General features: G+C 48.3%; 1 protein-coding gene across 7 annotated transcripts in view; it reads left to right on the top strand.

Moving 5' to 3' along the window:
• The first annotated feature begins 401 nt into the window (after nt 1-401).
• FGFR3 (fibroblast growth factor receptor 3) overlaps nt 402-14,629 on the top strand; it is a 92,733-nt gene continuing 78,505 nt past the window's right edge. For 4 of the 7 annotated variants that reach the window (XM_043970751.1, XM_043970750.1, XM_043970747.1 and 1 more), the window contains exons 1-2: nt 403-576; nt 1,466-1,892. In XM_043970751.1, the coding sequence (XP_043826686.1) occupies nt 1,697-1,892 (196 nt within the window). In that variant the 5' untranslated portion in view covers nt 403-576; nt 1,466-1,696. Of the gene's footprint in view, nt 577-1,465; nt 1,893-14,629 lie in introns of all 7 variants that reach the window. The other 3 variants (XM_043970752.1, XM_043970748.1, XM_043970753.1) reach the window with 2 other exon arrangements.

Genomic DNA, 14,629 nt, shown 5'->3' with positions numbered 1-14,629 from the left:
AAGCAGAAGGAAGCCTGGCAGAGAATTGGGCGTCTCCCTCAATTCTGGGCGGGCCTCCCCACACGCCCCCCCCCTTGGGAATGGGGAGGAGAAGGGAGGGGATGGGAGGGGGCGGGCGGAACTAGATAACCCCCTCCTGCAAGCCCTGGCTTTCCCTCTATCTCTCACTTCTCTCTGCTCCCTCGGTCTCCCGCCTCCGGCTCTTTGCGCGCCGGTGGCTCTTAGAGCGGAGCGCGTAGAAGGAAGACTGGGAAGACGTGAGGGAGGAGGAGGAGGAGAGGGGGGGAAAGGAGGAGGAGGAGAGGGGGGTGGGGAGGAGCGGGCTGAGGGGGCGGGGGGTTAGGGGGCGGGCCGGGGGCGGAGGCGGGGCGGGCGCGGCCGGCGCGCTGCTAAGTGGTTGGAGCCGCCGCCGCTGTTGCAGGGGCTGCGCTGGAGAGCTGGCCCGGGCGCACTGTGTGCGGTGACGGCGGCGGCAGCTGGCGCCGCTCGGTCCCTTGCTCCGGAGGAGGAGGAGGAGCTGTGCGCCCGGGAATCCTGGGCAGGGGAGCCGCCGCCGTCGGAGCGGGGCCCTGAGAGGTAAGGGCATTCTCTCCGGGCGGGCTGCTGAGAGGCAAGCGCGAGGTGGGGGGAGACGGAGACTGAGCCGCGAGACTCCCCCCTCCGCCCGTGGACTTTCTTCCCAAGTTTCCTTCTCTGTCTGGGGAGCCGTTTGGGGCTACTCTGCTAAACTGGAGCGTTTTACTGGTTTTCTCTCATACCCTTCCTGGGCTTCCTTCCCAGGATGGGGTGGCATGGAGCAAGGGGGGGGGGAGGAGAGGATTTGGAAATCCTACGACGTAAGAGATCTCTTGCATTTGGAGGGATCCGGCAACTTATAACGAGCGTGCAGCCTGCCTGTCTCAGGCTTCGGTGGAGGGAAGGGGATGCTTCAAAAAAGCATATATGAGAGAGAGAGAGAGAGAGAGCGCGCCGTGAGAGGGAGAGGCTCTGAGGCCAGCAGCGGTTTGGGGAGGCGGTGGCGCCGGGAGGGCGCCGGGCGTTAGCGCGCCCAGGGCCCGGGACTCCGCGCCCGCAGCGCGCTGCCAACGTGCCTCCCGGGGAGGCTAGGGTTCACTCCCCCCTCCCCTTCTCCCGGGCCGCAGCCACAGCCCGGAGGCTCGCTTCTTCCCCTCCCCAAAGGAAAGGGACATTCCTGAGCTGGAGGGGGGTTGCCTGTGGCGGTTTCTAGGAGGCTCTGGCTTGCAACTTTCTTCCCCTTTGCTAAAGACGCGGGGATCAGGATTGACAGTTGGAAGCAGCGTAAAGGAATCGTAGCTGACTGACTAGTTTTGAAAAAGCCCCCACCCACCCCCCCATACGCTCTTTTCCCTCCTTTTAGCCCTGAGCCACCAAGCCCACTGCATCTTTTCCCTCTCTGGGAAACGGGTGCGATTTTTGCAGCTAGCGAACCTTTCCTCCCCTGCAGAACGGAGCGGAGCCGAGGGCTCGGGAGCAGCCGCGGCTTCCAGCCCCCGGGGGACACGCACGACCCGGCCTGGCCGAAGCCGGTGAAACCCTAGCAGCAGCAGAGCGCAGAGCCCCGTGGTCTCCTTCCTCCCGGGGAACTCAGCCGGGCGGCGCCGCGGAGCGGTCCCAGCCGCAGGTCGAAGGAGCCGGGAACTCCGGGGAGAGGCGAAGCCCAGCATGCTGCCGGAGGATGCCTGAGGCTGGCCGGCCTGCAAGCGGGCGGCTTCCCGGGCCCTCCCGGAGCCTACTCGGAGGAATGGTGACCGCGGGCTGCGTCTTGGTCTTCTCCTTGGCTGTGGTCGTGAATGGTGCCGGTGCCGGTACCGGCCCGGGTCCGGGGCTGGTCATCTCTCACCTGGAGCCTCGCCCTGCCAGGAGAGCCACAGGTAAGGAGGGAGCTGGGATTGGGAGGAGGGAGACTGTGGGGAATGTGGCGAGGCAGGGTCTATGTCAGTGAGCCGAAATTTCCAGCCCCCTTCCTTATCTCAGGCCAGTTCAGATTGGGAGATTTTGAACAGTGTGAAACCTCCTCCTCCCCCAGGGACAATTGCTGTCCACCTCCCCTCCCTCATTCCCCCCCCCACCCCTCCCCCCGAGATGTTCTGCACGCTCCGGTCCAGTCGTACTCCGCAGGTGCAGTGCGCTCAGGGCGCAACCCCCGAGCCAGCTACGGAGTTTCCATACGTAACATTCTTTTCTCTCCTCTACCCCCACTCAGGGAGGAACGAAATCCTTTTCTTTCTCTCTCCCTTCTTCCCCTGGTCCAGTGCAACACGACGCTGAAATGCCAAGCCCAGTCCCTCCCCCCCCCCATGGCCTCCTTTTGTCAGGTTAATTGATAACCTAGCCTGTTGGCCGAGGCTGGTAGGAGAGGGAGAGACAGAGAGAGTAAACATTTACAAACAGCCAACCCCCACCCCAGCAAGCCTGTGCTTGGGGGTGGCCTCGATGCATGGCCGTAGTGCGGAGATGCTCCGGAGGAGGTTTGAGAGGATCACAAGACCCCGCTAGCGAGTTTCTTAAACTGTGGGAATTCGAGCTCTTGAACTCTCGAACCCGAAGCACTCTGCAGACCGTCCGGATCTGGCTTAGTTAGCCTCCGCCCTCCCTCTCTCTGCCGCTTGTCTTTGGCCTGATGGACCCTAGGCTCTTTTTATGACTTGGGTGTCCGAGTGATTGCTCCGGCTGATTTAGTGCCCCAGGCGGCTCTAATGTAATTGCTGCCTTCTGTAGGAAAATGAGGCTGAAAATGATGTGTGTGGAGTCTGCCTAAGACTAGGTAGCAAGGGCACGGTCAACTGTCTTAAAGGTATTGGAGGGACTAGTCCCGGGTGACCACAGAAGGCAGAACTGGGAAAAGGTGGGTAGAGATCTGCAAGGGAGGCAGGTTTGGATTCAATCCCCTATATCAGAATCGTCCAGAAGAGGAATCTGCTATTTTCATAAGTAGTGAGATTCCTGTCACTGGTGGTCTTCAGACAGAGGCTGAAAGACCACTTGGGGATATTATAGGAAGGATTGGACTAGGTGACCCCTGGGGGTCCCTTCCAAATCTGAGATTCTGAGATTTATCAGTTCTTGCTAGTTGAAATCCCTTTGTGATGGGACTTATCCCAACCTAGCCTGGACTTCTAGAAAGAGAAGCACAAAATCTGTTCGTTGGAAAGCCTTCTTCTGAAAGAGGTCCCAGGGAGGAATTCTGTTGACAAGTTTCATTCAAGACACTCACACTGAGTCCTTCCCGTTGACCACTGAAAGCCAGGAGAGGGAATTTGTGTTTACAGCCGTTGAGTAACTAGCAACCCAGAGGTAATAGAACCAGTAACATCAGAAGCCATGTAGTAACAAAGATGCATTTTTGAAAGTACATCTGAAAGCTCTGTCCCTGCTGCTCGGGGGAGCTGCTTGCTAGCTACCTGTATGTATTCTGTTTGTTTTTCTGAGGCTCCATGTCCTGGCAATAGAAGCGAGTCTATTGCCATTATAACTTTTATTATTGCAGTTTCCACCATTAATGTTTTAAGAGTTCCCGTGTTCCACATAGAAAGTTTCTATTGTTCACAAAGGGTTGGGGGGGCTCAGGTTGGGGGAAGGAATGTTTGTCAGAAGGGAGAGAGGAGTCAATGTGGTGGCTGACCAGAGGGACAGGGCTTACGTTCTTTACCCCCTCCCCTTCCCCCCAATTTGGAGTTCTCAGCCTGTTTTGGCTTAAGGGAAAGGCCAGGCAAGGAATCATAAGCGGGCTTTTTTTTCTCCTCAGTCCTTTGAACCCCAAATAATTTCCTTAATCTAGTAGGCAGCAGGATTTAAAGCCACAGAAGATGGGTCTGATTCTCAGCTCTTGCCACCAGCTACCCTTGGTCAGGTGACTCTCTCTGCGCCTCAGTTTCCTCACCTGGATAATAAGTGGGTTGGACTAAAATGCATGATCTTTAAGGCCTCTTCTAGCTCTGAATCCTGGTAGCCCTTGGACTCTCCTTTGGAAATCAGTCATTTAGAAATAGGCGAGGAGGTATCTCATAGAAGTCATCTTAGGCCAGACAGCTCTAGCATTTCATAGGGTTTATTTTCAAGTTTCAACTTCTCGTGGAACTCATCTCACCCATTCACTGGAATCATCTTCAGGGGTCTCCTCCCCAGACCAACACATATGTATAGATTATAGCCAGATACTGGGTGTCCCAAAAGGCTTAGTGCAATTTTCAGCTTTAATGGCTTTAAACAAATGGGTGAGTATGGATACTGGGTGCCCCAAAAGTCAGTGCGGTTTTATGCTTTAATAACTTAAAACAGATATGTGAGTATAGATACTGGGTGCCCCAAGAGTGCAGCTTTGACTTTTGGGACATATATATGGCTTAGACAGTCCCAGGTGCCCAGGTTTATTTCTGAATCTAAAACAAGATCTATAGCAGCCTCTCTAGCGTGGCTTTATGGATGGATATAGTAGAAATTTCCAGCCGCCTCCCTGCCCTGTTGATGCCCCTTTGGGTTAAAGCTATATATTACCCCTGGGGTGGGGTAGGGTGGAGGTGGTGTTGGGTTTTGTCATCAGGGTGACACCAGAGTATTAGCATAAGTGATTGGACCAAGAGCTCCCAACTTACAGCAGCCAGATGCACTGATTTATAAGGCTGCCTTCAGCAGCCCCAGAAAAATTCATTAATGCAGATGACTCTGGTGTTTAAGAGCCAGGCGGAGAACTGGAGGGATTCCTGTTCTGAGCTTGCCCTGGAGTTTCCTCGTGTTGGTTTGCGCTCTTTCCTTCGGGGCTGGCCCCCAGGGTCTTACCGAAGGAAATTATCACCACGTGGCAAAAAAAAAAAAAATGCTGCTGCTTAAAGGGGTAGAAAAGTGAGGAGTCACTTTGAATCTAGAGCTGGAAGATACCTTGGCCTACGGTCCACACCCCTCATTTTATACGGGGTGCGGGGGACCAAGGGGGTGAAGTGATTTTCCCACAGTCCCACTGCTGGCTGGCTCACATAGGAGCCTGAGTCCTCTGCCTCTGTAACCCAGGACGGGTTGGGATCCCTTTCTGGAAAGGGAGCTCTGTCCCTGGCCTGGGAGACAGTGTTCCGAGTGTGAGAGGGAATGTTCCATCCTGCAGGCAGCCGGGGAGGGGGTGTTCTGTACCCACCGGGGAGAACAGCCTCACCCCGAACTCACCATACTCCCGCCCCCTGTAGCTTCTACTGTAATACCTAAGTGTTGCAAAACCACCAAATTTCAATGAATATAATCAGCCTCTTTGGGCCAGATTTTGGGGGTGGGGAATGGATGGCTAGTAAGCTATTTTCCCATCCCCACCCTCATAATTACCGAAGGAGACAAGTTTGAGGAGTGGAAAAAGCAACAAAAACAAAAACACTGTTTTTTGAGTTAAGGGACCTGGGTTCAAATTCCAAGCCAGCTACTTTTAGTGAGCGCCTTTGCCCTCTTTGGGCCTTATTTGGTTCTTAGAAAATGGAAGAGGCGGGTGGTAAATTAGTTTCTATGAAAGTAGACCCAGGAAAGGCAGGAGGGAGGGGGAGAATAAGTGTCTGTGGGAAGTCATTAAGGCTTTAGAAGCTCTCCTTTGACAGAGGGGAAAACTGAGGAGCAGATCAGAAAGGTACTCACCTAAAGTCACACAGGTAGTGGGTTATATCACCAACTCCTTTGGATAAATTGCTCCGGATTTGTAGTTGGTGCCTCAGTTTGAAACCTGGCTCCTTAAAGCATGAGTGAGTCCCTTCCCCTCCCTGATCCTCAGCTTCCTCCTCTTGTCCAATGTCAGCATTGGCCTAAGGGGTCTCTCTGGGGTCCCTTCCAGATAACTATGGATTCCCTGAACTACCCTGGGGCTTGCTTAGCCCACGAGGCAGAATATGGGAGGAAACTTCCCTGGAAAAGAGAAAGGACAAAAAGAACATAAACAACACCCACACAGACACACACACACAACATCCTCCTTCCCAATCTTTAAATTGAATGACTTGGAAGAAAAACAGCAGCCAGTTCTTTCTCTGAATCCACTGGGCCATGGGACCCGAGCTCATTACTGAAGGTGGTTGTACACCGGCGTTTCCCATTACAGTGGAAGGCCTTATTTTTCCATAAAGGGGCCTGGAAGGATTTTTCCCTAGTGATCTAATTCTCCACACGGGCCCGGCGGCTGTAACAACCACCGCTTTATGCCTGTGCTCAGCTAACATAAAACGGGCATTGAAGGGGGCTCTTTTGGAGGTATGTGCATGTTTGCTCATATGAATGCTCGCTATTAGTGAAGGTGGAGGGCTGGGGGCCTAACATCTCCGCAGGGAGGTGTGGGGCTGTTGGTAGGAAGGAGGCAGGCAGATGGTTAGGCTGACCCTGAATGGGACTGCAATCTGAAAACACTGGAAGCCCTCATCCGCGCTCACGTTCCCCCCTTGCTCCCTTTCTCCCGGACTGCTGCAGCCAGGGGGAAACAATGTCGTTATATATTTTTTTTCTTTTCCTTTTTTCCCCCCTTTTTTTTATGAATGAAAGTAGGCAAGACAGAATTGAATGTGTATGTCAGCCAGCAGCCATGACAGGGCACATTAGGGGAGGTCAGTGAACTCTTTTAGTGGCCTGAGCAGACGGTCACTCCATTCAGCTCCAACAGAATAGACATCAATATCGGAAAAGAGGACCCCCTCCCTCCAATTTGCATTAGTATTCAAATAAAGATATTACTCCCTACGATTGGTGAATGTCAAGTGAGCCGAGGAGAGGGAAGGAAATCAGCACATGAGCATCTCACTTGATTCCTTTTTTTTTTTTTTTGGCCGGAGGGATTTGGAACCATTTTTTAAGCCACTTTATGGGCAATATGGGATATGTAAAAGTCACTCCCCCACCTCCCCTGCCCCCCCCTTTCCCATCAGGATTTCAATCCTACCTTCTCTCCTCCCCCTGCCCCAACACTCTCTGAGCTATGGGGTCTTCCCTTCTTAAAGGTTCAGCTGGGCATTGGAGGGGGAGGGGAAATGAGTATGAATCTATTTTCAGGGCTAAGAGGAAATAAGTTTGCAAAGATGGAATTACAGGCTCCTCAGCTAAGCCAAAACCACCCCTTCTCAGTGACTCTGGGGCCATCATCGTCTCCACCCCACCCCACCCCCCCATCCCCGGGCAAAGGCACGTGTGGGTCTCGTTTTGAGTTACCATTAATATTTGACTGATGCTTGGCTCCTATGAGTTTAAGGGGGGTAGGGGAGAAGGAACAAGACAATTGCTGTATAATTCCAGGGCTGAGCCAGTTTTGTTCTTGGTATCAGATGTCCGAAGACAAATTTGTTCCCCTTTCTTCTTCTTCGCCCCAGACCTTCTGAAGATAACGGAATCTGTGGCAGGATAATTGAATAGGTATCACATAACCTAGTTGGGCTTCATAGATCTTCATCGGCCTTGGTGTTCTGTCTGCTCTCCCCACCCACCCCTTTTCCTCCCCCAACCCACGTCCTACAACTGAAGAATAAAATGCATTTCTTAATTTCTTTTCATACATGTATAGTATATATATATATAGAGAGAGAGAGAGAGAGAGAGAGAGAGAGAGAGAGATGTATAGATGCAATGCCAACATTAATTAATTAATTAATTTTAAAAAGGTAGTATAGACCCTCACGGGGGTTGTGACCCCATATGGGGCCATGTAACAGAATGTGGGGGGGTCATGAAAAAGTTGGCAACAGTAAAACTTTATGTATACGTATTTTATATACCTATATACTCAGAGTCGTATAAAAATTTCTCGGGCTAAAAGAGGTCAGGAATGGAAAAAGTTTAAGAAGCTCTGGTGTAGAATAGTGATACTGGCTTGGGTGACCCTCTCTGGGCTTCAGTTTTTCTCATCTGTAAAATGAAGGGGTTGGAGAGTATCATTATCTTGCCATAAAAGCCTAGGTGTCTATGTGTACATACATACATGTCTTCAATGTTGCCTGTGCCTTATAGAGGCATGGAGGTGTCCCTGGCTCTGGTGGCTCATGCCAGCTGTATTCTCCCAACAGGTCTACCAACCCTTCAAAGACTGGTTTGGGGAGCAGTTTAGCTAATCACTATCAAAGCAAGGCTCACCAAAAAGGGGCTACCAGGCTTTTTTGGTGGGGGGCATTGGAGAGGTTATGGCAGAGGAATTTCTAAACGGTCTACTAAGGCAGGGAAAGGTGTAGCCTGGGTCATAGGGGCCCTTCCATGCTTACTCTCAGGGGTGTGTGTGTGTGTGTGTGTGTGTGTGTGTGTGTGTGTGTGTGTGTGTGTGTGTGTGTGTGTGAGAGAGAGAGAGAGAGAGAGAGAGAGAGAGAGAGAGAGAGAGAGAGAGAGAGACTTTCTCCAATCAGAGCTAAATCTGGAGAATGAGTTGATAGATTAGTAATACTGTTCCTATAATAAGATGGGTCCTAATAGTTAGTAGAGAAAAGAAGCTAATAAAAACGTATAAATATTGAGTCTGGCCCTTTTCACGGGGACATAAATTACCCTGAACATTGCTGTCTGGTGGGGCATGCCCCAGTCCTTCCTAACCTTATTGTAATCGGCTCATCTTTTCCAAGGTCGAGATTGGAGTTTATTAATGAACTTGACATCATGAAAAGGCCTCTCTTTGGTCTTGGTTGAACAAGTCCCAATTTGTGCTTTTGTAAGCAGCAGCTAATATTTCTAACACACACCAGCTGTTAATTGATAGGAAAATTACCTGATCAGTAATTGATAACCACCACCCCATTGCCTCTCCCTTCTCAAGTTTTCTTGAAGCACTTTGTCTGAATCTGTGTCTTCTACTCCTATCACATTCTCCCTTCTATTTGTTCTTCCTATTCATGAATGTATGCATTCATTCAACAAACATTTAGTATGATTCTGCTAGGAGCCCTTCCACCAAGCAGGAGCGGGGAGGGAGGGAGGGGCGAAGACATTCCTTTCTGTACATTAAAATCCCCACCCACTCATTAGACTGTAACCTCTTTCAGGACAGAAATTGTATAATTTTTCATCTTTTGCATACTCACCTCCAAGTACCAGAATTCGTGAATAGTATATATTAGGTGCTTATACATATGTAATATACACACATGTATGTATATATGTGTATATGCACACATGGTACATATATATATACATGTGTATATGCACACATGGATAATAGGTGCTTGATTGTTTAATAAATAATCATTGAATTTTGAACCTAGGATATATTGGGATATATATGTTCAGGAGATGTTGGGTATTTTCCTACCTTACCAAAAAATCTCTCTACTTGCTATTCAGGTGATAGAAAGATGTTAGAATTTTTAGTGGGATATCATTGGGAAATTCCCAAATATCTCTGTCCTTTTTTAGAATTCCTCCAACTTGGCACTAAATGTAGCTCATGCTAAAGAGTAACGTCGGGGCAGCTAGGTGGTGCAGTGGATAAAGCACCGGCCCTGGAATCAGGAGTACCTGAGTTCAAATCTGGCCTCAAACACTTACTAGCTGTGTGACCCTGGGCAAGTCACTTAACCCCAATTGCCTCACTAAATTAAAAAAAAAACAAACAAAAAAAAGAGTAATGTCAGTTTTTTAGCTTTTTTTCCTGGCCATTTCCTCTAGAGCTGAGGCTGCTGAGTTGATAGATTTAAAAGGTTTTAAGCAAGATCAGTTTATCGATGGAGATTTTTTTTTTAGTTTTTTGTTTCCTTCAAAATAAGTTTCCTTTATCAAAAATGAATTACTACAGGGGCAGCTAGGTGGCGCAGTGGATAAAGCACCAGCTCTGGATTCAGCAGGACCTGAGTTCAAATGCAGCCTCGGACACTTGACACTTACTAGCTGTATGACCCTGGGCAAGTCACTTAACCCTCATTGCCCTGCCAAAAAAAAAAAAAAGGAATTACTGCGTTGGGTCATGTGTGTTCTGCCCCCAAATAAAGCCTATACTTAAGTGAATAAACAAATTTTTAAAACTAATTTTACATATACATACACACACATATATAACAAACTGTGTTTGAGTTTTATAAAAACCAATGGGGAGGGGGGAGTAGAGCATAGCCTATTTCAGACTAAAATGATGCTTGATGCTGGTAAGGGCTTGAAGGATAGCCCCTCGGTAAATGCTCAGAACCTAAGGCTTAACTGAAAAGGCTAGCTACATGTGGCAAGCCCCAGGCAAGACATGTGGAGCCAGAGTACCAGTGCTTAAATCCTAGGTCTGCCACTTACTGCCAGTGTGACCCGTACAAAATGCCCTTAATCACACTGCACCTCAGTTTCCTCATCTGTAAAATAGGAAAGCAGGTAAACGTTTGTACTACATGCCTTCCAATTGGTTCCATCCCCTTCCTTGCTGCCCTTTCCTAAACTCCTCCATTCACAGTTCTTTGTGGTTCCTTCTCTAGCCCCTCAAGAGTAAGTGTAGATTCCTATATGGGGGGGGGGGAATGCTGGCTCTCCTATTGGTTATAGGGGAACATAATAATAACAAAAACTATTATTTAATTTGGGGAAATTTGGGATTAGAAAAGAGCTTCTGTTTACCAAAGAGGTTTCTTGAAGTTAATTAAATAATATTTAATTAACTGGAATGAGAGCTCAGAGCTAATTGATGAATTAATGAGTGGTTGTGTTTTTAATAATTAATAAAGAAATAGCCAAACGTAGCCCTGGGTGTGATAAGAAGGAATATGTTCATGAGTTCAATAGCAGGCCTGAGGGGATTTAGAATCAGAAATTCAGCATGCGAATCCTTGCTCTTTTGTTCCTGTATTATTTCGGGCAGGCAGAGTATATCCCTATTCTGGACCTCAGTTATCCCATCCGCAAATGTTCCTTCAAACTATATGGCACAGTAGACTGAGCACTGTTGGGGGTCAGGAAGACCTGGATTTGAATCCTGCCTCAGACATTTATCAGCTGTATAACCAGGGGCAAGTCAAAATCTCTGAGCCTCAGTTTCCTCCTCTGTAAAATGGGGCTAATGATAGTACTGGGTCTTTGATGGTTATGAACTCTAAAATCCTATGATCCCACGATTCCATTCTAGCCCATGTAGCACCCCCCCACCTCACCCTACCCCTGAGCCTGTGTGATCTCCCCTCCGCACCCAACCAGGAAGAAGTAGGCAGGCATCCCCAGGCAGGAACTCTGGCTAACAGACTGCCTGTACTTTGAGCTCAGCCAGCCAGGGGGAGAGCACTTTATCAGTTTCCTCACCGGCCTTCCCGCAGTGGACTTTGAGTGCTCAGGCCTCAGATCAGGCTCGGCCTCTCTCCGGACAATTTCTCTTTCCATCTGCTGTGCTTGTAAAGCCGTGGTGGCTCACAGCCCTAATTGAGTTATAACTAACTTAACTGCACCCCATTTTAAGCTTTCGTCAGAAGCTCCCAGCTCCTACCGCGTAATTAGAGTTGGCAAGGTGCGTTTGAGCTTCCCACAGCTGTAGTTACTGGCGTGTCAGGGTGGAGTGTGTGGGTGTGGGTGCAGAGGGGGTGTGATGGACCCTCACCTTCCATACCGGGAGCCCTTCCTCTTAAACAACCTTGAAGTGTTCTTAATATCAAAAATAAACAGGAGGGTACGTCCCTGCTCCTTCACCCCCACCTCACTCCCCCCCCAAACAGATCCCAGCATAACTAACCAAGTCCAACCCAAATGAGAACAGAACATGGTGTTATGTTAAGCTGCCCTGTAATTTTAGCTTGTTCAAGGCCTGTTCTGGCTTTGAAGGGCCCAGGAGGAGAAAGTGGTGGCGGGTGGAATAGATTTTAGCATTGCTTCAAGATTACACAATAGCTAAAGTCCCAAGCCTTCTTATAATTTAGGAAGAGGGGTAAGGGGGGTGGGGGGTGGGGTTTACTTCCTTCACCTTGCTGTTTGAGTGTGAGCAAGTCTCTTCCCCTATGTGGGCCCAACAGTGACTTGTTTGTGCAATTCTAAGGGATGGATTGGCTCCTGGGAAATTATTGATCACCTACTGTAATAGGCGATATTACAATAATAACTCCCTGTGTCCGTATCGCTTTTTTTTTTTTTTACAAAGACCTTTTCTCCAAACACCCCTTTTGAGGTGACCAAATATCGACATTTCATAGGTTGAGAACCTGAAATGATTCTCCCAGGCTCATAGTCCTAGTCTGCCTGTGCGGAGTCATGGTGTTCTTTCCTCCATACCAAGCTGCCCCTCTGAGATGATCAAGAAGATGGCCTTCACTTTTAAAAAATTGGTGCCTTTTAAAGAAAACCTAGCATAGTTATTCCCCACCACCACTACTCCACCTCCCACCTAACTTTCCCTTGTAACAAAAAGGAGGGATAAAAAGTAATTTCGGCAAACCAACCAACCCATCAACTTCATCTAACACCATAGGCCAGCCTAGGTGTCCCAAGGGATAGAGTGACTGACCTGGAGTCAAGAAGACCTGAATTTGAATCCAGCCCCAGGTACATAACTAGCTGTATTATCCTGGGCAAGTCTCTTCACCTTTGTTTGCCTTGGTTTCCTCATTTGTAAAATGGAGATAACTATAACAGCCACCTTCCAGGGTTATTGTGAAGATCAAGTGAGATCTTATTTGGAAATGGCTTTGCAAACCTTAAAAGCACCATATAAATGCTAGCTTTATTCATTTATTTATTTACTCGCTCATTCATTTATTTGTTTGTTTGTTTTATTATTTCATATACATGATCTTCCACATCTGCAATGAAGGGAGGTTCGTTTTCTCAGTTGGCCACAGGGCCCCAACTAGGTCGTGATTTTACACATACATACATACACACATACACACACGTATCTATACATACATATATGCATACATGTATACATGCATATATTAGCTAAGTATATGTATATATATACATACATACATGGATACACATATATTATATCTGGTAAAATTTCTATTCTTTTTCTTTTCAATCCCTCAGATATAGCCATTGTACAATATTATTTCCCTATTCCACTCAGGTCGTCCTATGAGCCTTCTTCACAGGCCTCTCTGACTTCTCCATTGGAGTGGTCAGCTTCTCCTAGCACAATGTTATCCCATCAAGTTCATCTGTCTCGATGTGTTCAGCCCTCCCAGTCACTGGGAACCTACTTTGTTTCCAATTCTCTGCTTTTGTTGTTGTTCAATCATTTCAGCCGTGTCCGACTCTCGTGATCCCATTTGGGGTTTCTTGGCAGAGATACTGGCATGGTTTGCCATTTCCTGCTCTGGCTCCTTTGACAGAGGAGGAAACTGAGGCAAACAGGGTAAAGTGACTTTCCCAGGGTCACACAACTAGGAAGTGTCTGAGACCAGATTTGAACTCATGAAGATGAGCCTTCCTGACTCCAAGCCCAGTGCTCTTTCTACCGCACTACCCAGCACAAATGGGACCTTTCTTTCTATCTTCAATTTCCTTGAGATATCTGCCTAGCGGTGGATTCCTTTCAGTTCTGAATAGTCACAGAATGTTAGAGCTGGAAGTGATTTTTTGAGACTCTTTAGTCAAGTCTTCCCGTTTTACAAATAGGGAAACTGAGAGCCAGAGCTCACCCAGGGAGTTAGTGTGACAGAGCCCTCTCTGTGCCCGATGTGAAGTCTAAGTGTGAAGCTGGAATTTGTGTTGACATTTTTTTCCTCCTTGGGGCCTCCCAAATTTACCACAAGGATGGTGGGGGTGGGGTCATACAGGGGGTCTGGGTGGTGTTTTTATTTGGGTTTCAGATTCAGGCTTGGAACTGGCTTGTATTCTGTAACATAAATAAAATACCACATGTGATCTCCCTGTTTATATGCTTATCAGAGCCTGGAGCCAGCTCTCCCAGCTCTCTACTCTGCTGAGGGAGAGGTTAAAAAAGAATTCCTTCATCAAGAGAGGAGACCTCTTTCCAAACTGGGTTTTGGGGTGTGAAGGGGGAGGGACCAGACCAGGAGAATGGGTTGGACAGTTTTAGATTTGAAGTCAAAGGAGATTGGTTACATCTCTGCTGTTTACCAGATGAGTGACTTTGGGCAAGTCACTTCATTGTTGTCTGCCTCAGTTTACTTTTCTGTAAAATGAGGGGGTGCCTTTGATCCTTTGAGTCCTACCTTGTTACTTTGCCCGTAAAAGGCTTGGAGCTCTCAGATTTAGTCAGAGAGAAGCATGCTGCCTTCAAATTCATAGGAAAGTCCCTTTTGGCTGGCCTGCTACTGACCTTGAGTTAGGAGGATTTTTATCCCACTTGTATCTATTGATAATCCTATGGCTACCCTAATTAGGAACCCCAACCTCCACAAAATACTTTCTACTGTCACCAATACTGGAGGGAAGTTCCTTTGTATCCTGCCCTCTGGGGCAATAAATGATAATAATCACACTGATAGAGTCTTTGAAGGTATCTCCAGGAGATATTTGTAAAGTGCTTTACAAACCTTAAAGCACAGGGGCAGCTAGGTGGCAGCTAGGTGGCACAGTGGATAGAGCACCGGCCCTGGAGTCAGGAGACCTGAGTTCAAATGCGGCCTCAGACACTTAACACTTACTAGCTATGTGACCCTGGGCAAGTCAACTTAACCCCAATGGCCTCACTAAAAAACCCCAAACTTTAAAGCACTAGATAAATGCTGGCTATTATTATTCTTATTGCTGTTATTATTAATTG

The sequence above is a fragment of the Dromiciops gliroides genome, chromosome 6, assembly GCF_019393635.1.
Source record: "Dromiciops gliroides isolate mDroGli1 chromosome 6, mDroGli1.pri, whole genome shotgun sequence".
Classification (NCBI taxonomy): domain Eukaryota; kingdom Metazoa; phylum Chordata; class Mammalia; order Microbiotheria; family Microbiotheriidae; genus Dromiciops; species Dromiciops gliroides.
This window is presented reverse-complemented; position numbering and strand designations above follow the sequence as displayed.